Source organism: Onychostruthus taczanowskii, unplaced genomic scaffold, assembly GCF_017590055.1.
Source record: "Onychostruthus taczanowskii isolate IOZ18803 unplaced genomic scaffold, ASM1759005v1 scaffold28, whole genome shotgun sequence".
In the NCBI taxonomy this organism is placed as follows: Eukaryota; Metazoa; Chordata; class Aves; order Passeriformes; family Passeridae; genus Onychostruthus; species Onychostruthus taczanowskii.
Genome location: NW_024500128.1, coordinates 8,812,229 through 8,838,893, shown reverse-complemented (window position 1 = coordinate 8,838,893; position 26,665 = coordinate 8,812,229). Strand labels below are relative to the sequence as shown.

General features: G+C 37.3%; 2 protein-coding genes across 15 annotated transcripts in view; one reads left to right on the top strand and one right to left on the bottom strand.

Moving 5' to 3' along the window:
- LOC121337691 (transcription initiation factor TFIID subunit 4-like) overlaps window positions 1-19,931 on the bottom strand; it is a 36,172-nt gene extending 16,241 nt beyond the window's left edge. The window contains exon 1 of the mRNA XM_041407950.1: window positions 19,835-19,931. Coding sequence (XP_041263884.1) covers window positions 19,835-19,931 — 97 coding nt within the window. The remainder of the gene's footprint in view (window positions 1-19,834) is intronic.
- Window positions 19,867-26,665, top strand: part of ARPP21 (cAMP regulated phosphoprotein 21) — a 104,849-nt gene continuing 98,050 nt past the window's right edge. For 7 of the 14 annotated variants that reach the window (XR_005952931.1, XM_041407948.1, XM_041407947.1 and 4 more), the window contains exons 1-5: window positions 19,867-20,003; window positions 21,650-21,849; window positions 22,245-22,286; window positions 22,699-22,731; window positions 23,607-23,696. Coding sequence is in view for 13 of the 14 variants with exons in the window: in XM_041407948.1 (XP_041263882.1) it covers window positions 21,688-21,849; window positions 22,245-22,286; window positions 22,699-22,731; window positions 23,607-23,696 (327 nt within the window). In the remaining variant the exon portion in view is untranslated. The remainder of the gene's footprint in view (window positions 20,004-21,649; window positions 21,850-22,244; window positions 22,287-22,698; window positions 22,732-23,606; window positions 23,697-26,665) is intronic. The other 7 variants (XM_041407949.1, XM_041407945.1, XM_041407944.1 and 4 more) reach the window with 3 other exon arrangements.

The following is a 26,665-nucleotide window of genomic DNA, read 5'->3' as shown; positions in this document are numbered from 1 at the left end:
AAAGAATTTGATTGCCTTCTGCATCTGTGTGTGGACTTTGTAACTTTTATTTTGAGACAATTACTTTGCATTAGAAGCTATTATTTTTCATTTGACAGGATTTTTCAGGAGACTTGAATACAAAAGTGACTTAAAACCAGGTGTTGTCTGGTTTGCTGGGCTCTATATATGTGAGAGGTCCTGGCTTTTGCTTTTAAGCCTTCCACTGGCTTCCACTGTGGCATCACAGTTTCACTCTTGGGTCTTGCTTGGACATCGCTGAAGTTTGTGACTGAACCAACCAGTTTTTCATGTACATGCACGTGTAGCTTTTGCTTAATTCAGTTGCTTTTAGATAGAAATTTAATTTTGCTTTCTCCTTACTAAAGTTTTTTCTATAACTGCTCCATGCTGTGAGTTTCAGGCTTTTTTACAATCTTTCTCAGCACTGCTCTAGGTTCATTTTGAGGAGTACCTGTACAACAGGAACTCTTCTTTGTGCCAGGGTTTGCATCCCATTTGCCTGTCTATCCAAGGAGGTACTAGCCATGGATGAATGGCTGGGACAAGTGTGTTAATTTTTTTTCCAATTATGTGCTCTGCATAAAAGAAGGGTTTAATTTAAAACAGCAGTTGTCCTTTTTCTTTTCCAGTTCCCCTGGAGCATTGTGTTTCTCTGATCTCCAAATTTTCTTTAACTACTGGAAACATTATGGTTTCTTCCAGCTGCAGCTCGCTCCAGCCAGTCTTTCTTGTTTTCAGTAATGCCGTTTATCTGTTCCTGTGTCCCTCTGAATTTTCTGATACTTTTGATATAATGAGATTACCCATTTCTCATACCTTTGTGAACTGGAGAACATCCCCATACCTGTTCTGTCTTCCACGTCTGCACCAGAGCAGCTTTCTGGTTATATAGATTTCTTTGTTCGTGTCTTTAGTAGTTCCTTATGTTGTTGAAAATGTGTAATGCATTTTGAATTTTGAAAAAACAGATTGACTAGAGGCATGAATTTCAAAGATTTGTTAATAAAATAAGCCTATGGTGGCAGTAAAACATTAGTGTATTTACCATTACTTTGCTCTTTGAGAGGGAAGAATTCCTGATAAAATCTTTTGCATCAGCCAGAAGAGCTGAAAGACAATTTTTTCCTACTATGGTAAAGTATAGATTGAGCTACAGACTGTTGTGTTGGGTTTCTGGCTGTCTGACAAGGAACATATATCCATTCTCTGAGCAACTGAAAGTAAACGTCCATTCAGTAAATTTATACATAGAGTGTGTCAGAAGCATAAACACTCTTCCATGCGTGTGACTAGCAGTCAGCACAAGTGTTTCTTTGGGACTTCACACTGCAAAGAAATTTCAGTCTGATCTGTTAAAACAGCTGTGAATGTTTAAGTGTTGAATTACACGTGTTTGTCAGTGCTTAGAGGATGTCTCTACCCATTTGCCCCAGTAGGATGATACTCAGCTGACTTTAGCTTCCACAAAACCATGTGAAAATAGATGCAACTGCAGTCTAAGCAAAAATAAAAGTTGTTTTACCTTGTTTTACTCATACTCAGGTTTCTTGTATAGATGCACAAGTATGTTCACACAAGTAAGCTTAGCTGTACTTTCCTGCAATTAAATTTTTGCATTCTCTGTGGTCATGAGTAGTAAAATAGAGTGAAGAGAGAAGGAAACCATAAAAATGATTAGGTTAAATTTAACCAAGTAAACTAATAGCATTTCTGTTTCTTAAAACAATGTGTACTCACCAGTTGCACACACGTAATATTGGTGTTTACCCAAAAAAACAACCCCCCAAAAAATGAGTGTTGAAATACCATTTTTCATTTAAGAAGAAGAGCCCCATCAGGTTCTTTTGTAAACATTTGGTGATTTCACAAAGTTGGTACAGTTAAAAGTGTCCACGTTTTGGGAGAGAAAGAGATCTGTAAGTTTTATGGTACATATTTGTGATCAGGCTTCCCCAAGAGACAGTGTATAGAGGAAAAACTAATTAACTCCCTTCAGTTCCTATAGAATCTTCTAAAGGACCAAGAAAGCAAAAATGTGGTGGTTGTAAGGGTTTTTTTACCATTCCCAGTTCACATCTGGAACCTATAATCTATAATATAGGAGCAAACCCAGAAACAATGGAAGAAAGCTCCAACCTGAGATACTCTCCTGGGAGGTAATTTTGAGTTTGGAACATGCTCAGAGAAGTGCTTGGCAGAAGAACTAAAGACCATTGAAAGAAGTTTTATGTTGTGTCTCTTTAAACAGAAATAAATTTAATGTAGTTAAATTATCCTTCAGACCTCAAGGTCTGTATTACAATGTCATTTTTTTTCCCCTCCCTGTTGTGAACTGCCAGAGATTCCAACTAAGTATATGAAATTTGTTCTTGTACTGGTTCACGTGCTTGGACTGATACAACTATTTACCATACATAGTCAACAAGCCTTTTTCATAAAGGATTATAAAAACTGAAGAAGTGGATGTAAAGGAAAATTATGCTGGCATTTTTACTTTGAGAGAATTCAAAAAAGTTGTTAAAATGCTTTGTCTTATTTTGGTTAGTTTTATCAGATCACTCATGCAAAATCTTCAGTGTTTGTATTGAAATGAGAAGAGCTTTGATTTCAGTAGAAGAAGGCAGAGCATTTTCAGAAGAGAAGGAGGTAATCTGATCTCGAGGCCCCTAAAACAAAGTGTGTAATACATGGGTGGAATTACAACCCGCAGCCTCACAGCACTGTGGAGTGGGAGGGGTGCATCAGTAGCTTTGCCAATCTCAGTTTCGGCTGGAATACTGTTAATTCAGCTGTGGCAAGGAGTCAGTGCAGTCTGATATTTGAATCAATTGTTGCAAGATACTAAATGTTCACATACAGAGGAAATTACTTCCACTGAAATTGAAGCAGATTTCTCGTATTGCATTCGAACCCTTGGCAATCCTAAAAAAGTGACTATCCAGGAGTTAAACACTTGGGATATGTTTTTTACAGCTCAGAGGATAATAGTGAGGCATGTTGATAATGAATGGAAGGGGAAGAGTATCTTCTAGAGGACGTCTTCTAGCAGCTTGTTTTTTTACCGATGGCATGCAAGTTATTTTGCAGTGCTCTATGAATGATGCTTGGACAGCCAAGTGTATTGTCATTTTCCCGGGATTAGCCTATTAGTTGTTACAATGCTACTGGTGGTACTCACCAAAAACAGAGGAACTGACTCTCTTAATTATTCCTGCTCTTTGACTTCATGCTTCAAAAGTCTTTTATGCTGAAAATCGTGTTGGGGAGGAGAACAAGCGTTGCAAATTGGTTTAAAATACTGATTCTATACTCCCTTATGAAATATTTGTAAGAGTTATATTTTGCTGTTGTGCTTAGAGTTTACACCAAGATCCAACTCTTCCCTTCTTAGTTCCACACACTGAAAAAAGGGTTCTTTACACTGACCAGGCATAGGTGGGAGGTAAGTTGAGAAATAGAGGCAGAGATCCACATTCTTGCAGTCAAACAGAATATGGGAGACATGCCTTTGTATTGTTAGGGTTTTATTGTTTCAAGAAGATAAGTCACATTCTTCCTAACAGTGAGTGAGAAAGTATTGCCACATATAATTGTTAGGATATCGATACCTTTGTTATGATATTGATAAACCTAAACATAGTTCATTGATTTTTCAGAAAGTTACAGGATTAAGCATACCTTTCAAGTGCCTGTTTTACTTTGTGTTTTCTTTCCTGGTTTGTGTTTTTAGTACTGCCCAGTATTCTTGCCAATGCTCTTAGTTCTCCATATCATAAGTGTTTTTAGGCAGCCATGCAAATAGCAAACAAATGTGTCCTGTTTATACATGTTCAATGTCAACATACTTCATTTCTTAAGCTGTCCTAAGCATGAAAATATATATATGCCGGGCCTTCAAGTCAGTAATATTCTTGTCATGCTCTGATTGTGGCTGGAACATGAGAGATGGAAGATTTTTGGGTAGACGAGATAGCCAAGAGTCAGGCCAGTCCTGATAACGTGTGGAAATTTTCACTGTGACCTTCTGCTCTCACCAACTTTGAGTGTAGAGCAGGTTTGCCACAGCAGACATAATATTTACAAGTGTTGGGCTTCTCTTTCACTGTTGTTTTAAAAGCCATTGTTGAAAAGATCCATCACAGACTTTCTTCTGCTACAGCTATTCTTTCTTTGATTTTTTTTTAGAATTGGTAACAAGCCTCTTGCAGTGAATGAAGCTCGATACTGTGAATATTTTTGGTTAGGCAGAAATAACTTGGGACATGCTGCTTTTCCAGAAGTAGAAGTTTTATTAGTCAAAGGAAGTATGTTTCAGGGAGATGGTAGTTTTGGTAGAGTAGGATGACTGGAGCAGGTTTCATTCAGCTGGCACTCAAGTCCTGCCCCATTGTTCCGTTCTGAGTTGTCAAGCCACCAGTATGAATGCTGGAGGCTGCTTGTTTATCTCAGTATTCATCAGTTCTGTCAATGCCTTGGTTTTTTTGATTTTGTGAGGTCTTAATGTTTCCCAGAACAAAGATTTCCAAGAAAAAAGACCCTTTGTTGAACCTAGCAGTTGAAATTTGGGCAGTTCTATCAGATAATACTGTTTAGAAGACCATTAATCTTTCAGATTCTAACCTTTGGTTGAATTAAAAAAAATTCAACATTACACATGAGGTAATATGTGAGCAATTACAGTTGGCAGCCTTTGTACCTGTCTTTGGCTACAAATGTAAACAGTCTCAGAGTTTTTATTCCTCTATATCAGACTAGAAGCAGGCTAAAATTTGTCTGACTTTAAGGTGGTAATGGTTCAGATAAGGATTGAAAAAAAAGCAGATTAAGGAAAAAAAATGAAAGAGCAGTAAACTCTGTCTCTACTCCTTGTTCTTCAAGTACACAATCAGAGTTTTCTATATCCTCTTGTGGCTTTCAAATTTGAATTTTCAGGAGCAATAGTGTGTTTAGATACTTTTGCAGAAGAAAACAGGCAAAGAAAGACTTGTCCAGTGGCAAGAATTTTTTCCTTTTTAATAATTGCTCTGTCTCTAAATGGGTGGGAAACTCAGGGTTAGGAGATAAAATTAAATATATAAATACAAACCTATTTATATTTATACAAATATAAATTTGTATTCTTGAAGTGTATGTGTGGAGGTGAGTTAGGGGGATTGACTTGATTTTTTTATGAGAATGATGTCCAAAGCTAGAAGTTACAATAATTAGTATTCAGGGTTGTAGTAGTATTTAAAGGGTTGGCCTAGTCCTGCTGGTTTAACTGTTGTGTAGTTTCCCAGGTTTTGTCTATGTTGAGAAGATTAAATGGGAATGGGGAAGTAATAAACATGCAGACTGAAAAAATATCACACAGCATAAAAGGTTGTAAGAATTACAAGATAATGTGGTTTTGTATGTTTTAGGAAGGTGGGTTAGGCCACAGACCTCTTATCTCTCTCCTGGGGATAAAGAAAGAGGGAGCATTGCTTCCCTTTGTTTTGAATTTCGCAGAATCACAGAATAAGCTGAGTAAGAAGGGACCCATAGTTGGGATCATTGACCCCAACTCCTGGCCGTGCATGGGACTTGTCCATCTTCAGACCCCATCGTCACTTGTTTTTTTTTGGGTTTTTTTTTTTGGGATCATATTGTTGTAGACTGAAGAATTTCCTTTTAAACTAGGGAAGATCTGGTGACTGTTAATGGGAAATATAAGGTCCCTCAGTTGTCCAAGAGACATAGACCTTTTCTTGGCTGGCTACATTCATAACAGGGGATGCAAAAAGGAGGATCTGGTGTTGGTGTCACTGCCCACAGCCGGGTAATGCATTCCAGGGATAACAGATTTGCCTGCAGGGTGTGCTAAAAGTGGATTAGTGTGAGCATTGGTTTTCCTAATAGTCCATGCCCTCAACTCTTTTAAAATACCAAATTCACCACAGACTTAAATAATTAGAACACAAAGAAATTACAATGTTTTTCCTCCTTTTTCTTGGGCTATTTCCTTGTATCTTTTCCTCTCTTCTTTTCCGCCCTCATTTTTGAAACAAACAGGGAAATTAAGTACCAAAACTCCCTTAGTGCAGTCAGGATGGCTGCTTATGGTTCCCACAACCATAATAACTAGGCTAAATTGTATAAAATACAGAATATAGCAATATGGAATATTTCTTATGACACATTATGTATGCTGTGGGAGCCATCACTTTGAAAATCTTGACTTCTGTGTTTTTAAAATATCTTTTGAAATTTAACATTAATGTGGTTTTTCTTTTTCCTTTTGCATGAAATTTTTTTTTTTTCTGTGCCCACTGGTGATAAAAATCAGGTCATGAATGCCACCCTGATATCCCTGTGAAAAATGCATAGCAACCAGTCCTCCTTCTTTATTTAATGAAAACTGTTACAAGGAGAAATAAATTACATTATGCAGTGAAAGGAGAAGGCTAAACAGTGAGCTCCATTACAGCCACATTGCATTTCAGTACATTTAAATGATCTTGGATAAATGCTTTAGAAAAACAGGTTGAAATATTACTTCCTTGGCTTACAGACAACTAAAGGGATACTTAAATTGCATTTGTATTCTGCTGACTCGTGTCATGCCATTTTGCAATCTAGCAAGCCCTTGGTTTTTGTACTGCTGTACAATTAACAGTTCCTGTGCCAAGGCTGCAACGTGGAGGTATCAGAAATGGTACTCAAGCCCTGACCTGAGCAGAAGTGAAGTCTCAGTGATTGCTGAAGCTAACCTCTGCCAGCTGCTGTGGCAGCACAGCAAATCATGCTCTGTTCACTCGTGTTGGGACTCCTGAGCTGTGGTCACCTCCTTTTAGTCTGCTTTCAGTGTCATCTTTCCTTTAATCTGCTTGGTTTGATTCTAATGTTTGAATGTTTTAGCTGTCAGACAACGAAGGGTTCATATGTAACTTGCAGGACCAGGAAGACTGATCTGAGACTGGCCTTCTGAGAGTCTGATTATTTCTGTGTAGTTCAAGAAGATAGATTAATTTTCAGTGTCAATATTACTGTTATTCTTCAGGTTTTCCACCATCCTCCTTCTCTTATGACTTCCATTTAAAATCAAGAGGAGTTTGTATGGAGCAGCAGGATCATTTATAATTAACAGCTGGGTATTGCATTTACTCAGCAATGATTTACCCAATGATTTTGTTTAAATTGCTATAATTGGAGTTCAAGTGCAGAAATTCTGTTTGGTTTTATCCTATTATGATAAGAAACTGGAATTTTTGTAAGGGTGTGTGATATTTTGGTGTCCAGCTGTCCTTGGAGGTTTATGGATGTTTAAGTGTCCTTATATTTATTGTTATTCTTTATCCTATATTCTGATTAACAGAATCATGATCGGTGTTTTGCATTTTTAGTCAAGATTGGGCTTTCTCCCTAAACATCCTTACCACATTGTCTCATTTTGGTGGATTTGCTTCCTGTATTATGGTAGCCCCAAGCAGCTCCTGTCAAAACATGGAGGATTCTGGATAAACACAGTTTAAAAAGTATTTCCCTCATCAAACAGGATGCAATCTATTTAATTTGTTAATTTTAGTTAAAATGGCAAATTAAACTTTAAAAGCACAGTGCTGTCTGAAATGCTTTAAAAACTGTTACAGCTTTACGTGGCTTCACAGGTGTTACCTTCACAGCTGCTGACAATCTTGAGTTGGTGTTGGAAGGTGTGCTGTGTGAGTAGGTCTGGCAGCCACACTTTCAAGACTCCTTGTTTATAGGTCAAGGTGGGGTTTACTGTTAGTAACCCCATCCTGTACTAGGATGGAGGTACTAACTTGTACATGTGTTTTCCATGAGCTGGCTGGCTGACTCAGAAACTTTTTTAGGAGAACGAAGATTCAGAAGAGGGGTAGAAGGAAGAGGGAAATATTGCTGTTTATTGGGGGTTTATCCATTTCATTTTTCTCTGATGCAAGAAGTATCCCATAGATGTAACAATGAGACCACAGGCTTGAGATTGGTTCAGGTCTCCATGCATGCAGGAGCTTCTGAGGATCAGGGCTTTTGTGGTCCACTTCTCAACTTAAATCCAACTTAGCTTTTTGGATGCTGTTCAGCCTTTAATATTGGACTGCATGGTGCAGTTGTAGGAGTTGCTGATGGACCTGTGCTTGGTCCTTCCTAAATATTGGATATTTTCTGAAGATGGTATTTTGCTATTTAGAAGACAGCCTGTAGTGTGCCCACAGCTTCTCAGAGTGGAGACCGCTGTGGATTTAATTAAAAGTAAATTCCAGAACTGAACTTACTGCTAGATACTTTATTTTTAAGGCATGCAACAGTTTTATTAATTTTCTTTTCTGTTGGATTTCTAGGGGAAGAAAATGAAACTTGTCAGATTATTATGTGTACAAAAGCCAATGTTCTGTGTCTGTGAGAGCAGTGAAAAATCACCTGTGCAGCATAGAAGCCTAGGCAACAGCAAAAGGAAAAAAAAACTTCAGCCCAGTTAATTCTGATCAGCATACAGAAAAAAAGCTGACAGTTGAAGCATGAGGTTTTAAGGAGAAGAGAGAGAAGGTTGCTCAAAGATACAGCAATTTTAATTGAATTATTTTGGAAAACAGCTAAACTACCTAGCAGCTGAAGTTAATATCAAATATATTTTGTTGTAAAATTAATTTTTCAAATCCTCTCAAGTTTTTTTTACAATATGGCCATAACTTATACTGTCAGGTGATTACTCATTTAGTGAAAGAAAAGATATGTCTTATGGTAATAAATATTTTGATATTTTAGACTGGGATTTTTTTCAGTTTTGTAATGGAGTGAAAATTTTCACTTAGTCATATGGACTTTTTTTAATGCATTATTGAAAGTTCAGTGATTCTCTAGCAGAGTTGCTAGTGTGTGGTAATTTACACTTGCTTCTGATGGTATCTGCTAAAATTTGGAATGTTGGTGAGCTTACTTATAGTCAGCACCTATACATAACAAGCCCCTGGGTGTTTTAACCCCATTTTGAAACAGAGCATATTTACTAGGGATTTGGGGCAGAGGGGGAAGGAGGGGTGTGCTTGATCCTCTATTTATTTATTTGTTTATTGAAAGTAATACGTATAAACTGGATGTCATAATTGTGTGATTTTGAGATATTGTAGCACTTACCAAACTTACTGTAGCAAACCTACTGGTTTTGGAATAGTATATTTGCTTTATTTTTCTTTATGAAACTGCAGTTCTCTCTCCCTCCTTTCAGTGTCTCAAATTTTACAGCAAATAAGGGGTTTTAATCAGTATTTGATCAGGAGATTTGTTTTGCTGTAGAGTGTGTCATAAATTAAGCAAAGCATACAGTAGATTACTTATATTGTCTTTTGCATAAAGTTCTCATCATGTTACAATAAAGGACGCAAAGGATAAGGTCTTGGTTTTTTTTCCTTTAGGAAGGTTGATTTGCAAGAAGGATCACAGATCTGAGGAGAACTGGGATTAGAGTGACAGAAGTGGATATTGACTTGCCCTTTCTCATAGTTGTGTCATGTTTCATCAGCCTTTGGAAATCTTGAAGGTATCAAAATAAATCCTGAGGCTCAAATGGCATAGTGTTACATAGGAAGAACTAATTAACCAGACTTTGTGTTCTACACAACAGGATGGTTTCAGTTCTTGGAAGGGCAAGGTCAGCCTGGGCTCTAAGTATGGGTACATAGGTGCAAAAACCTTAATTCACGGGTGAATTTTATAAAATGCTTAGAAGGAGAAAAAAGATTATGCTGAATTCCACCAAAATATACATAAGCAGCAAATACAAAATTTTAGCTAAATAATTTAAGGCAACTGAAGTTTCAAAGTACTCATTAAATTCTGAAATCTTAGAGATACCATCTTGAATTATTATGAACGTTGGTTTTTTTTGCGTTTTTTTTTTTTCCCAAAAAACTTTAAAATGAAACTCCCATTTGACAGTCTAATTTAAGGGCCAGACTTGAACTCAAGCCTGGAAATATATCTTTACTTGAAAGAATTTTTAGCATAGTGCTGTGTCTAATATATATCATAATAATTTCCTACCACCTACATTTTTCTTCTTTAAATTTCATGCAATATATTCTCCTCTGTGATTTTGGTGTTGTGCTTGATAATCATATTTTTGTGTTCCCTGTTACTGAGCACAGCAATGAAAAAAATGTGATGATATGGCCATTCTACAGTGGAAATCAAATGTATTGCAGGCTGTAGAGCTTTGGTCCCACACCTCTCTCCTGTAATTTAAATCTCAGTATTTTTAGATCATTGATGTAGTTAGTGGTTTCTAGTGCCAAGTAAGACAGATTGTTTCACTGCAGGTAAACACAATTTTTGATATTATAGGAGTTTTTTTAAAATCATATTTGAACTTCTGGAGGCTTCAATCTATATAACAAGATTTAAAGTACTGGAAAAGCTCACTGTTTTTCTGATTGCTTTTTGAATGTCCTTTTGGATTAAATATATATATTTTCCCTAGTTTAAATTTAATAGAACATATTCCTTGGAGACATTGGCTTGAATATTTGATTTCTTCTGGGTATTCATTGCTCATTTATTAGTTCATGTGTCATGAAGCTTTCTGGCTGGGTGTATGTGGAGTGGCCAATTACGCTTTTTACAAAACTGCTTATCTCTCTCATAAATATATCATAATTTCTCTCCTGAAAAACACAATCAGACGTTGAAACATTTTCTCTGCCTTTTCTTTTGTTCACGATATCACAGGGAGCCTGGAATTACCCACTGGAAAAAGCAAACATAATGTTGAAACCACAGGATTTCTGGCAAGATCTTTTCAGAAGCCAAAGCTGTAGATCTGTGAACTGGCATTGCCTATTCTGTGAACCTGAGCTTCTGCCTTTTTTCTCTTGACTATTGTAACTGTTTCTGAAGAGGATTTCTTCCTCTTGCTGGCCATGGGGGTGACATTGAAAATACCTGACTGGTATTTCATAGCTGAATGTCTTCCTTTGTTTCTTCAGCAGATGATGGCAATGTGTAATACATTGTCTTGATGCTGCTAAAGAGGAAACGTGGTGTATAACAATACATATTTTGGGATGGGTTTTTAACTCTTTTTCCACATGACAAGGGCAGTGACAAAAGTTACAAAGCTCAGTTTCTACAAGTGAGCATAAGTTGAGGTTATTTGGCACTCCAGTGCTAGGAGCATTATGCAAAAAGGCCTAATGCTTTCATTGGCTTTTGTAACATGCATTTAATCATGAGGCCTTTTGACTTCTAATTTATACTTATAATTGGCATTTTTCTTAATTTCCTTTTGAAACCATAGCAACATAGAGTATTGAACACAATCCATAGCATACTTAAGGCTTCTTTTTGTAATGTATTGTTTTTATTGCTTAACTGCGTTGCCTGAGACCAGATAAAATTGCAACCAACAAAACAGGATTAATGTGTTTTCATAAAGTACAAATAGCCTTTATTCAAATATAAATATATATAGATTAAATACACGAAAATGTGTTTTCATATAGCTGTTTATATCTACAATATCTGTTTATAGTTTCTCTGTAGTATTACGGCAGAAAGATAATGCCTCTGCCTTAATTTCCTTGTTCTTCAGAATAAGAAGAAACAATAACGAGAAATATTCCAATAATGAGAAAAAAGGCATGTGGATCTGATGTTAAAAAAGAGCCATTCTTTAGAGAGTCAGAGTTAAAAACAGGCCATCTCCAGACTTGATTGAAAACTGTGAAAATCTGGTCCATACATCTTGCAAGATTTTAGATGAAAGAGCAGTTTATAGCAGAATGAGTGTACTTGATAAGACTTTGTCTATGTAAACTGTTCTCAGTCGATGTTGGTCTCCTACGTCTACAAAATGCACAGAAGTCATCAACAAAGCATTTATATTCCAGTATATTTTCTGATAAACACAATCAAAGAAATTTTAGGACTGTTCCATTGTTGATAAAGAAAAACCAATAAAATTATATATTAAAAAGTATAAAACCATCTGGAACTGGGAACTCTCAAAGTATCTATCTAGCCTTTGTGGGTTTTGATAGAGGAGGCTTGGCTGAAATATGAGCTTAGAAAACTTACTTAGCATTAACACAAGTTTGATATGAGTTGTCTTTGAATTTGGAAAGTATAATTGCACTTTCTGAGCAGCAGAGTACGTGAGGGGATGTCTCTTCGTGTATGGTGGTGCTTTTTTGATTTTGTTTTTTAATCTTTATTGCTTTTGGTTTTGTTGTTTTTTTGGTTTTTTTTTTCTGGAATGAAGAATTTTACTTCAGCTGCAGGCCGGTTTTGTTTCAGAAAATGGCCTTAGGAAAGCAGGATTAGCTGCTATGTTTAATTCTGGAGAATTAAAAAGAAAGAGACTTTTGGAGGAAAATAAAGTAATTTTTTTCTGTCAATTCTTATATGAAAGCTTTTTGCTGTTTTACAGTCAGTGTTTGTCTGCCAAGCCAATTCTCATTGTTAAGCTCAGGTCTGTTTCATCAGTGTAATGCTGCTTTGCTCTTAGCAATTATTTTCTTTCAGGATTTGCCAATTAAGCTAGTGCTAGTGAAAATGCACCTAATTTGTCAAGAAATGCAGGATGAAATATAGGGGCTATTATATAAATGGGGAAAGAAAGAGATCAGGACAAGCACATGTGAAACTAAGTGATACTTGGTCAGTTCCTGTTGTATTTTCTTCAGTTTATGCCTCCATCCCCTGGTGGTGTTGGAAGAAGTGTAAAGCAATTGCTCATCAGTTATGGGCCATCTATTTACTGTTACGTATTTTAAAATACCGTGCTAGCAGTGAACAAAATTGCTTTGTTTCTTTTGTTTATGGATATTGTGGGCTTTTTCCCCCCTCCTTGGACTCAACTGCTTTGTGTTTGGTTATTAGTGAATGGTGAAGGATGGCTTAGCTGGCTGCTCATTTATTACCTGCAGTCTACCTAGACTGAATTCAAAGGCATATATGCTCAAAATGCAGATGCACAGTGCTTAGGTTTTCTAGTCAAATCCTTAAGCTTTAGGAGGAGCTCAGTCAAGAAGTAAGTTAAGTTGATCTTGTAGTTCTATGTGTAAAGCAAAATGGACATAATCTGTAGCTACCTGATTGAAATGGCAAAGAGAAGGCATTGAAGGAAGAAGGAGTAGGGATGCCTTGACTTAGAGAAAGAAGAAATGTTTCAAGAACTTCTGCATTCAACTCAACTTTATGCATATATTCTATAAAAATTAATATTAGTGTAAACTGTATATTCCATCAGATTTCATTATGCATAGAAGTGTATCACATCAAACCAGGAGCTTTAATTATCTAACTGAGTTGGATGGGTATCTGTAGCCTCATCAATTCAGTTCAATTCAGTAGTGGTTCCCACAGTCTGGCTCTCTATAGTAGCTCTGATTTGCCCTCAGCACTGCTGAGACCCTTTTGTGGGGAGCCCAGGTTCATTTATGCTGTACTGCTGATCAGGATTTCATATTGAAATGATAGTATTCCTTCTGGGATGTCCTTGTGTTATTCATTGTCCTTAACTGGTTTTAGATTTTGTGGAAACAGAGCTCCTCTTGCGCACTCACCACTGTGTGTTGATGGGTGGAGGGACATCTGTGTTCAGAGTGTAGTCTTGGTGACAAGTGAGGAAATTATGAAGCAGACTGTGGATTGACAAAAAAAAAATACAGACTAGAGGTGGATAATAATGGAAACAATGCAGACCTGTTTAGCTGGTAACCAAAAGGAATGGGCTTCTTTAAACGTAACAACAAATGATGAGGTGATGTGCAGTTAATTCCCACAGGAAGACAAAACTATTGTGATACCAAGAAAGCTAATTTAACTGGAGGGCAATTACTGGCACAATAAGAAAAATGTATAAAGTATTTGATGTGTACGATGGGGTAATGGAGATGATGTCCTGGCAAAGCAGTGAGATTCTTGAACATCCTTACAGCAAAATTACTAAAGCATCCTCCCTGGACATCGTAGTCATAAAATAAAGATATTGGTCTCTAAAGAGGACTTTGTGATATAATTATCTTCAGTAGCTGAGAAATAGACCTGATTATCTGGGAAGATGAGTTTTGGTCCCTTTTTCCATTTGAATTTTGTATTTGCCCATGCTGGCTGTTATTTCCATTACAGGATTTAAGAAAAATGACTTTTATGTATTTCAAGGAGACGTGTGTGCATTGAGGATGGCTCAGAACCTCTCTGTCTTTGGACTCAGGAATCTTGTGCTGTTTTCCACCACCTAACAGTGAGACCAGTTAATTTAATTACTTTGATTTTAGGGAAATTTGTCAGGTTTTCTGAGGGAATGAGAGAAAATTTGGCATATGTGTTTGAAATGCATGAGGCGGTGTTGAAGGCTGTTCTAAAGTAAACAACTCATTCCAGGAGTGCTGATTTGTACATCTGATTAGCTTGTTAAAAGTTTGGGTGTTACTCAGTTCCTACAAAAGTTGTGTGATTGACATTTATTAGCCAGATCACTCAGCCTCATATCTTTTCATGCTGATCCTGGAAGACTTCAAATGATCATTGTGACAGATAAAAGAGCTTTTTTTTTTTTTTTTTTTTTTTTTTTTTTTTTCTTTCCCCAAGCCTTATCTTAAGTATTAAAACAAAGCAGACTCTCCCTATAGGCCATCTATATTTATTTTTCTGGGTAAAGCTTCTAGCTTTGCAGAAATATAACAAGCTGGAGGGAACATCATTATTACTTGTCTGAAGATGATGACATTGACATGAGGTCATCTGACAGGGGATTAAAGTGGAAAAATATTGGTGGCAATCTGTTAGAAACAAGAGGATCTCTTTGAAAAAAGGAATCAGGTGTAAACCACAAAAAGTTTATTTGCTTCTGGGATTTTTCTTTGGTTGTTAAACTGCTCTCGAGAATCCTTGCTGTTATTTGTAAATACTGGGTTTTACATGGAGATTGGGATGAGAGCCAGTGCCATTCCAAGATAGACGTTTCAGCTGGGAGGCTGCTCTGTATTATCTAGTTGCCTCTTTTAAGAGGCAACTGGTTTTTTGTACAGGATTTGAGATCTAGTTCAGTGTGTTTCAGTCTGCCCTGTTTTCATCAAATTTGGCTGCCCCTGCCACTGATGGTTGATTTCTGGCCTGTTTAAGCTGGGTCAGAGGCCTCTGCACTGTTGCTTGTATGCAGATGCTCATGGTTTTTTAACTCATGGGAAAAAAATAGCATCTGCTGACAGTCACTGGTAAAGTGCCATCAGTAAATGAGTCTCAATAACCTTTTATTTGCAAAGGTCTTGTGGCATGTAGGAGCAGAAAATGTAGGCAATCACACTATTTAGTTTTTTAGTGATGATGAAGAGGGGACAATGTGAGGAGGAGGAGGTGGGAAATAAAATACTACATCAAACACTTCAATTACAAATATTTTTGCACTGTTTTTTTAAGGTTTAGTCTTCAGTCTTTTAACAATCGATGAACTTGTAGGATTCCATGCATTTCACAGCTTTAACCTTGGTGGGGTTTTTTCATACTAAAGCATTTTGATATGAGAACTGGTATGGATTATTATCCTACTATGCTAATACACTGGCTTCCATGTACATTTGTGTATTTCTTTGGGAAATGTGGGAAAACAGTGAAAAGGAGTGCAGTCTAATGATGTAAAGACTAGGACTAGGACTAGTTCTAAAGACTGGGAGATGGACCGAGTAGTAGTGTGTTCGATCTAAAAATGCAGGATTTCTTTTACTTGCGTTTTTTGTGCTTGATGGCCAATATTGTTTGGAGGTTTTTGGTTTCGTTGTTGGGGTTTTTGTTGGGTTTTTTTGTTGTTGTTTTGGTTTTTTTAAACAATACATTTTATATCATGAATGTTTTCTCTGAAGACACCAAAGAGTTGAAGCTTTTGTTTTCATTGTGAAACCTGAGATTTTCTTTCATTTTCTTAATGTTAGAAACAAGAATATTTAAGTAAATGTGAAATAACAGGAAGTTTTGGTTTAAGACATGAGAATCTGGCAAAATTGAGGGTTGTGCCTACTGATAATCTTAAGATAATGCTGGAGTCCATTTCCAGTGGATTCCAGGAGTCTGATGAGTGATTTAGCAGTAATGAGTCAAACCTCTCTTGATACATCTGGGTGAGGTTATATCGCGCAATGGAAATCCCAACTGACAACTGTGCTCCCAGCCCATGGAGTCATACCTGCAAACCATTCTTGAGAGTGGAGAATCATGATGGGATGAGAAGGATCCTGGCTTACAGATATGGCCAGTGTCAGCAAGTTTTCAGTAGCAGGATCTGTTCAGGCTTTGGAATGACTTTTACCTCTATGCTTGGTAGATTTGTTTGAAGAAAAGCCCTTGGATTTCACTCTGTCAGAGTTCTGTCCTGCCTGCTGTTGCCTGCTCGTGGTTAAGAGTATGCTCTTTGGCCTTAAAACCTGCTGATCTCCTCTTTGAGAGAGGATATGTGTGATACTGGGAGCATAATGATCTTGGAATGCCTGCTTCATCATGTGTACCTATCAGTCCATCAAAACACCTCATACATAACACAGGAGGGGCTTGCTCACCTGGAGTGGCCTCTGAGGGCTTTGTCTGATGTCTCTCTTGAATTTCAGTTGATGGTGAGCTCTCAGGTGTTTGTTGCATAGGGCTTTCTAGCATCTTTGCTTGCTTTAATGTTCTGGGTTTTTTGTTTTGTTTGTTGTGGGTTTTTTGACAGTTCTTCTGGGTATAGTTTTTAAACTCTTGCATTGAATTAATTGTATTCCTTCCCACGGACTTTTCTTGGAATTTGCGTGGTATGTGTTGTATGAATGTGTGTGACCATCCACGCCTTCTTCCATCCCTTTCTCTTCAAGCTCTGACTGTAGTTGTTTAAGCTCAGTAGTACCTTTAGCTTCTAAAATGAAAATCCTGTTAAAAGGAAAAGAATTTAGGAAAAAAATCCTCAGCATTCCCATCCCACAGTGTATGCTGAGCAGCTGGTGCTTATGAATTCTATGCGAACAGATTATATTTCCATTAAAGTGGATCTACAAGTGACTTGGTGGGTCCCTGTATTTTCTGTCATAATGCTGTGTGCAATACTCAAGTTGCTTTGAGGAATTAGGGGCTGAAGTTTTGCCGCAAGCTCCTGTAGAGTGCTAAGATCCCAACACCCGATGAAATTTTGCTCCCTTGCATATCAAGAAGGTGGTTTTTGCCTAGCAACAAGCTTTGTGGTTTCTACCTGAGGATCAAAAACAGAAGTGCATTTGTTCAGCCTTTTGCGTCACTTCGGTACTGAAGGTTTTGACAGTCAAATCATCCCTGACATTTCTGTTGATGCGCAAGAAAGAGAATAATCCAGTGTGTTTTTCCATAGCAGTGCTGTCATTGCAGCACTGACAATAGTAAAAAGTACATTCATTGCTGAATAACGAGATATCCTGGAAACATACAAGAAACAGAGACACGCTTCCAACAAAAAATGTCTCACTTTTAATGGCTATTTTCTGACTGATTCCTTTTTGCTATTTATACTCCCTGAAGTATTTTATGGAAACCTAAGCCCTTCTGAAAACCCACCCAAACAACCAGAAGTGTATTTTACGTATTGTAGTATGTAAGTGATTAGTCATCACTTGTAAATTGCTTAATAAAGGAGGAGGAAATCTATATTAAGAGAAGGTGAAGAGCTGGATTTGATTGCTATATGTCTGACTTCTTCTTGCCTTCATTTTGTTTCCCAGAAGATAATTATGAAGGATTTCTTTTAAAAATTATCCTAACAGACGTTCTTGTTCTGGGTTTGAGTGTGGTAGCTGTACATTGTAAGATTATTTTCCATTTGCTTGTGTTTTCTTGGGGAAATTTATGGGCAGCATTTTTTGTTTTAATTTAAGGTTCTGTGCTGCTCTTCTACATTGCCAGTGAAAAATAATGTTGTCGTCAGAAATCTTAAGTGTAACAATATGGGGAACTCATTTTTTAATGAAATTTGCCTTGGGTAAAGCATGATAAGAGGATGTTGAGCATCTGTGCACAAGACCAAGTCTTGGCAGATCTCTTCAGTTGTTGCATATGATACTCTTTGGTTGGTTTGTTGTCTGGTTTTTGTTTTGCTTTGTTTGTTTGTCTTATTAATAGTTAATTCCAACAAATGGTCACACTGGAGAGTTCTGAAATAAATTTTTTGTATGTTCTGATTTTGGTACAGATATCTGTGTTTCTGTTTGTTTTGGAGGGTTTTGATTACAGCAGTCTATTTCCTGGATGGCTGTTTTCCAGGTGAAACCTTTATGCACTGTACTTCCTTGGGGATTTTGGTTTGTGATTGATTTTGGCTGATTCCCTCTCCTAACCCCTCTTCCCATCTCTCTTTTTGAAGTGTGGGGGAAATAGTCATTGGAAGATGGGTATGAGGAAAGGATTTTGAGTCAGTGGTTTATTCACTCTTTGCTCACTGAGTATTGGCTCCATGAGATTCTTTTGCATGTGCTTGAGTACTTGGGCAATAGTTTTCCATGGTGCTCTTCCACTCCCATTGTGAGCCTGTTTCTAATGAGCTAGAATTTCCAAAAATGTCCTGCAAGAAATATCAAAAACCTAGTGGGAATACTTATTTTCTATTACTCTCTACAAATTGTGAAATGGTTTGAAGAAAAGAAATGGTTGTGTTTATAAATTTGCAGGATGGCAGTGATAGTTTGCAAAACTGCCTGCTAGTCTCCTCTGTGTGCCAGAGCTCCTGGAGAGAGCAGGGCTGGAATATTTTGAAAGGCTAAACTCCACTTCTGGTGCAGCAGATTCAGCTCTTTTCACATGGCACGTTCCAGTGTGCTGACACGTGCTGTGTGGCAATTGCAGCCATACACAATGTAAAACACGCTGCCGAAATTAGGAGTCTAATAAAATCAAAAAAACAGAAAATCATCTCCCCTTATTCTTGCTAGGTTTCCTCTCCACTCCCCAGTAGAATATGTGCTTTCTGTTTGCTGTTTTTTTGTGTCTGCACTGACTTCTTCAGCCATGACTCACATGCAAGTCTTGAGAAGAGCTGCCTGTTGTATCAAGACAGTTCAGCGCATGGCCATGGCCTGTAAATCAGTCCAACTCATCCTAAAACACTCGTTTTTCTGTTAAATCAGCAATTCAGCTGGCAAATGCAATCCTGATGAACAGTAAAAGTTGCATTGCTGAGGCAACTCTTTCTTTAGGTTTATTTCTCAAACCATAACCTGGAAATTTCATTTTTCCTCCTCACAAAATGCTTCAGTAGAATTTTTTTTGGTGGATGTCATTCCGGGAATAGGATTTCTTCTTTCTCCTCCTCTTCCTCCTCCCATTCTGGATCATTTAAAATTTTATTCAGCTTGGTAAATGAACATCTCAATTCACTACCCTGGTAAAGCAGGTCACTTTCTAAAAGCACCCACCTAGCTATTTTTTCAACAGTATTTGACTATTGAGTTTTAATTGGAGCAGAAGCCATGGTTAAAAAGTAGGCAAATCTTTTTTCCTCATACTCTCATTGATTTCTGTTGAAGCAAACAGATGAGCTTATATATAAATATGTATATATGCTTTTTTTTATAATGAAAAGTGCTGGAATTCGCTAAAAAAGGTTAGAATTGAAATGAGTAATCTTCAGTGCATAATGCAATTGTTAATTTTAGCTTCTTGCGTAGGAGCTGTTATGACTTGAACAGCCGGCTCTAGCCTTCATTAGAGAAGAAGCAGGCAGTTTTGAGACAGGTGGAGCTGGATCAAGCTGTGAAAGTGACTTGCTGGAAACTGGTCATTAGTGTTAGAAATCTGGTCCTGTCCATTGCACCCCTCCCTTGTGCCGTGATCACTGTCGGTGTTACTTATTTTTCATCTTTTCCAGGTTGACTATGGTGCGTCAAGCTCTCCGAAGGACCAGCATGGAGATTGGCACTCTGAACTGTTAATGGGGACATGGGACTCACGTCGCCGTTGATCATTTGTGTGGACTTAACCAGCAAAGACCAACAGAAGACGCTAGAAAGGCAGTTGGAATTATAGCAGATTTTCAGGTAAATGGCTTCTTTGGTGCAGCTGATCCCAGTGTAATTGTTTTTGTGAGCACTGTGTAAAGCAAGTAGATAAGCTGCAGGTTAATCTGCTCATGAGGAGCTTGTGCATGCATGTGCATTTCTTGATGAGAATCCTTATCAAATTAAGGGTTATTTAACAGACCAGTTAAAGGTCTTGCTGCTCATGTTTTGGATTTTCACCAAAGCAGTTCAAGTTTCAGTTGTAACTGCAGAATAGCCAAAATCATCGGCCTTCTTGGGGAGAGTGGTGGGAGAAAGGAGAATCACAAATTAGCTAACAGTAAGGCAAATCAAGCTTCAGGTTAGTTTCGTATTCCATTCAGTTTGTTTATGAACTTTATAGCTTGATTTCTTGTGAAGTTCGCAGTCCTTCTCAAACTGGAAGATTATACAGGGAATTGTATTTGCTTACAATGTGGAAACAAAAGCAAAAAGTGGGAGAAGTAAGTGCTTATAACATAGTATGCTTTAGATTTTTTCACTTAAAACATGGCTTAAAAAAATAGAGGTAAGTTATACTGGTTCTGTTGAATGTTTAATTTCAAACTTTAAAAAGAAAGATGGCAAAGTGTGATTTTGCTTCATAGCTGCCCTTTCACTGTTGAGAAGTGGCAATGTGTTGCAAAAGACCCTTCCTGAAATAATTTCACATTTCAAATACAGTTGTTTTTCTTGAAGATGCTTCTTAAGTGAAGTGGATGGGGAAAGAAAAGTTAAATTATTCATGAGTCTTCTTTGACAATTGATCAGTGGGGGAGTCTTCAGGAGGGAGCTGGGGGCAGAGAAGGAGAGAGAATAATAATAGGCTTTAACTCTGAAAAGCCTTTAAAGCTTCTGTACAACAACCCCATTGTAAGCTGAGAGTAAATGCAGTTCAGTTGAGATTTTTTCATTAGAAGTACCTGCCAAGGGCTTTCTGTACAATTTTCCTAGTACTGAAGAGTGACATAGGTTTTGGGAAGAGGCTTAAGGTTTTAATAATGGAGCTGTTGGTTTGATCCCTGAAAATGTCAACCTTGAGAGGTTTATTGCCAAATTTAGAGTTCATACCTATCTTGAATTATTGCCTCTTAAAAAAAAGAGAAATATATATTTATAGTGGTAGTGAGCACCATGGCTTCTGCTATTCGTAAAACCCATGGCTGAATACTAAAAACAGTGTTGTAGCTCATGCTTGGTTTTCATTTCCGTTTGCTAGTCTATTATTTTTATTAAAAGAAAATTTTAAAACAATTAGAGGAGGGGAACATAAGATGCCAGAGACCTAGAATAGATCCTTTTTGCCTGGTACCATTGAGCTTTGTGGTAGAGAATCCTTCACTGTCCCTGCCTAAACCTTGGCAGTCCTGGGGTTGGGCTGGAGAGTCACAGCACATTGCCTTAAATCTGCTCTCCCGAAAGACTGTTCAGATCTGCTTGCTTAACCTGACACAACTCTGCTGTTAACCACTATTGTTGATTCAGTACATCTCTTCAGCTGGGACATACACAGTTTTCCACTTCTGAGCTGCACATTTTGGTTTGTTTATCAAAGGAACTGAAAATAGGAATTAAAAGAGAAAAATAAATTTCACCCCAAATGTTTTTTTTGTGTGTGTTTGTGTCGTGGTATCTTGACCTTTCAGGTCACCAAATCTTGTTATTTTAATTTCTGTCTGGAAGAATGTCTGAGCAAGGTAAATTGAACCAGGAGACAGCAGAAGAAGCTGCAAAAGAGCAGGAGACTGCCATCTCTGAAGCCAACCCAGACAACTGTGTTCTTAATAAATCTGAAAGCTCAGAAGTAGAGGAGGAGAAGCTCAGTGATTCCAAGACAGAGCTGCAGGTAAGACAGGAATAGTGAATGGGCATGTTAAATATCAATGTGTTACCATTGCTTTTCCATTTCTGTGAGTTCTTTCATTGCCTACACTTCCCCTATTTTTCTTATGATTTTAAGACTGTTTCTATTTTTTCCTCTTTAAAATTTTTATTTATTTATTTTGGGTTCTTTTATTTCATTATAAAATAAGTGTTGCTATTTGTTATACCTTTCAAGCTCTTTAGGCTGCTGTCCATGTTATTACTTGTTCTGAGAAGTTATTTTCTAGACATCTGTTTTAAAGCTTGGTGAGACATTTGACTGTTTTCCCTCTTTGGGGATTTAGAAAACTACCTTGATCTCATGAATGTGCAGGTAATACTAATGAATAATTACTTAATGTGTGGTTTGGTTTGTAGGTGTTACTGCCAACAAAAAGTTGTTATGCAAAGCCTAAGAAGGTAATTTGATAAGAAGACTTTATCGGATGAGGGGTTTTTAATCCTTTTTGCTCAATCGAATTAAAAAATAAAGGGGGAGACCACAATTTAAGAGGAATTTGGAGAGGGGGAGCATTTACTTAAGTATACCTTTTATTACATTTTTATTATATTCAAAATTACAGAACACTGTGTAGTTTTTTTTTGTTTGTTTGTTTGTTTGTTTATACCTGTTTGTGAAATGAATGAAAATGGGCAGAGATGATTCTTGGTTTTCCCTGCTTTCCAAACTGGGTTTGGGGAAATTGCTTTTGCAGTCAGCAACTATTTAAAACATCAGATAGAAGTGATTTAGTCTGTTTATTGGTAATACTTTCATCATGCCCACTGTCCACTGAAGTGATAACTGTTTCTCTTTTTTTGCTATACCCAGAAACGAGGGGCAAATCAGAAAAAGAGATCCAAGGTAAGGGTCCGTCTCTGTTTGGAGTTGCATGCCACAGTAGGGTGAAGAATTTCAGTTAAATGTCTGTCTGCAATCAAAATTGCTTTCTTTCGTCACTTTTTGTTAGCGTTGCAGGTTTTTTCTTGCTCCCTACTCCATAGTCCTTTTACACAAAGGCAAAGAACTGCCTCCAGATATAACGTGTCAGGCTTCACTTTATCCATCATAATTTTTTGCTGCTGGCCTTGCTGTGTCCTTGTGTTAGACAGCATGTGTGCTTCTATGCACCACTGGAAAAGGAAAACGTTCACTTCTTTTGCTTTAGTAATTAATGTTTCTGTTGGAATTTCATTTTAATGGAATAATCTTGACATAAAGAAACAGAGATTGACTAGCTCCCTAAGGAGGGAGTGGGTGGGGGCAGGTGTGGAAAGGAGCTTCTAGAAATAAATGAAACCCTTAAAAACTTACTTTAATTTTTCAAGTGCAGATCTGTAATACACGCATGTTTTATTGTCCATGTTTCTTGGATATATACTACCAGAAGAAGGGGAGGGACTCACAAAACAAACAAAAAGAAAAACCCCTAACGAAATTATAAAAGGAACCCTTGCATTTATGTTAAATTATTTCCAGTATTGGACTATCTGTTCTTTGCTGTTCTGGTGGAAGTGAGTGAACTGTAACTGAAATGATAAAAGCAAAAAGAAACTCATTTCCTTCCCTGTGTGGCAAATGTCTTGCTGCTTATAGTCCTTTTTTATCTATGTCCAAGGCAAATGCATTTTTTTGCACGGGGTGGGTAATAGTTACCTGGGACAGCTTATGTGGGCAGCTTATGTGACTTGGGGTCAGTAGTAGTGTTTTCTGTTTTGTTCTCTCTCTCTCTTATTCAGTCAGGAGCTAAGGGAAAACTCGTGCGGAGTCTTGCTGTCTGTGAAGAGTCATCCCCTCGCCCGGGAGCAGAAAATCTTCATGACAACCAGGTACACTTGCAATCATTGCTGTTAGCTGCATGGTTGGCCTCCATCTCCAGTTGCATGATTGTGTTACTTAATCGGGCATTTAACAATGTCTTTCTTGGGGGAAAAATTACATCCAACAATGAACATCTTTTTATGGTTCTTACTGGTTTAGCGTGAACTTTAATTTGAAATACTAGTTTTATACTGTATCACAGGGTGTTGTTTGCTTTTTTTTCCAGACCCCCTGAAAAATTCAGCAAATGGAAAAGAATTCAAAAGAATTCAGATTTAATAATTTTTAAAAATAGTAACAATCAAAAAGAATATTAATATGTTCTTTTCTCTAAGGCTATCTCTTTCGAGGCTGCACCAAATACAGTTATGAATATGCTCTGATTTGTGGTTCCTCTAAGACTTCAGTTCATATCATTGTTCCCCTTCACAAAAAATTCACAGATCCTTTGTTCTCTAAAATACCTTGGTAGAGCCAAGGATGCCTCCTACTGAGTGGCATTTGTTTTTTAAACTCTTGGTGTAAATTAAACTATATCAAAAAGTGTGTATTTGAGTTTATCTGTACTGGTGGTGTATTCCCAGCAGCTGGTCGAGTTCTGTCCTCTGCACTCCTCACCTCAGACAATAACACTGGTGGCAGTCTTTGCAGACTAACTTCAAAAAGTACTCCAGAAAGCAAAAGTTAAGCCTCAGTTACTCCTCTTTGCTTGCCTAGTGAGAGCAAGACTTAAAAAACCCAGCTAACTAAAACCCAAAATATGATGAACACTGCCTATAATTTATGAGATGTTTATGTGCAACTGAAACCAGCCATTGAGAGAGCTTGAGTAAGTGGCTTCTTGTCAGCTTAGCACAAAAATAAAAAAATGACATTTAAGTGTACTTCCTCACTGTTTCCTCTATTGACTTGAAATGAAACAAATCTGTCTCTCCTCCTAGCTCATAAGTAAGGAGAGGTTTTTCTATTTTTTTAATTTTATTGAAACACCAAAAACCAAGTTGTTTAGCAGCAGGACATTTGCATGTTCTACTGCTCTACAATGATGCTTATGCAGTAGATGGGCAGGTTATTTTATCAGTTGTTCTGTTGTAGGTAGACGCTTTTTGCTTGACTTGCATTACTCAAAATACGTGGCTTTTGTTCCAATTTTGTTTGTATTTTCTATTGTTTAATGGAGAACGAGAAGGAGAACAGTATAAAGAGATTGTATTAAGCATTGCTGGTAGTTTACAATGTACTGCACAGGACCTGTACTAAATGACAGAGACTGGCAGGTGTTGAGACAAAATACCTATCCTTGCACCAGACAGAGGAGGGGTTCCGGTTTCACACAGCCTTTGGTCTTACCTGACTGACCAGCCTCAGCAAAGATTTCTTTGACCATCTTAAAATATTTTTGAGAGATGAAATGTCTCCCTTGACCCCATCATGTTTTCTAAGGAAGCAGTTGGCTTGGTGTCATTAATTTGATAGGAATTGCCCTTTTGCTCTTGCTGACCTTTTACTGATGCATGTGGCTCAACTTTGCCATGGAAATCTGGACCTGCAGGCTCCTCCCTGGGCTGGCTGAAGGATACAGGAAGTTTTGTGCCAACCAAATTGTTTTGCTTTCTCTTTAGAGGAGAAGTAGTTTATTTTTGGTTTGGGATTTTTTTTAAAATTAATTTTTATTTTATCTTAATGGTTTATAAACCACAGGGAATTAATTATCAGAGAATGTACGGAACCTTGCCAGAACTACTGAGTATGGATTGTACTGCAGACTTGATGTTTGTACTTATATTTGAATACTTGCCTTCATTTTCCTGTATAAGGAAAAAACTTGTTTACCTGTATTACTTGATCTTGAGTGCTTATCCAATGGTTCACTATGTCCTTACTTTAAAAAAAAATGTTGCCTTTAATGTTATAGACCAAGAAGTGTATTATTGCAATTTGAAAATCTATTTTGTTGTTCACTATACTTGTATCAATGTATTTATTAACATTGTATTTTATTATTGAGAAAAATCAATAAAAATCTAAGAAAATCCACAGTAGTTTGCTTTCACGACTCTACAGCCCTTTTGCGTGTTTTTTCTAGGGCAAATATTATCAGTATTATGTTACACGTAAAGCAGTATTTACTGTATGTTCATATATGTGCTTTTCTGTAAAGTCTGTCATTTTCATCAGTGCATTTTTAAGAACCACTGTGAAGTTTAGGATTAATATCCTGGGAACAACGTGGCCAGTTACATTTTTCTCCTGTTGAAAAGCTAGCACCACAGTCACTCTTCTCTCGGCAGGGCATCAAGTTATCCTTTGGGGACATTTGGAAATAGTTGATCCAAAGTTTGTTTGAATGAGAAATCAAACTGCCATTTGAAGTGAAAGAAAGCAGGCACAACATTAATTCTCTGAGCATAACTGAGCAATTCAGAAAACATGTCTCAATATATCCTTATCTCAAATGTCCAGGAGTTCCCACTCTTTGCCTCTGTAGGCTCAGATTTTGTGTGAGACAGAAGTAGGGATGAAGGATGGTAGGTCAGGTTAAATATCGAGTCCAGGTCTTTGTTGCTCTTTTACAATGCTTTTCATCTCAAGTCTTTTGTGCCACATTCAGATTTCACAAAAAGTCAGTAATGATTAAGCTGAGAAGTTACCAACTTCTGTCTTACTGTGGCATGTTTATGCTGATGCTTTGTTTTGTTAGGATCTTGTCTTACATGTCTTGTGATGGCTGATTCGTAGTTCTTTAAAGAATTCAGAAACCTAAAATTTGTAATAATTACTGGAAACATCTTTTGAATTCATAATGGTTGCTTAAAAGCAGCCCTTACTTTAAAGTTTTCTATTGATCTTTTGGTATGCTAGTATTCTTACAAAAATAGTGAAGGAAGGGAATTCACTAGTGTCCAAGAAATTCTGAAAATCTCAAGTGTTGATGAATTAGGTTTTCATTAACATGATGTCAAAAAATTATCAAGCA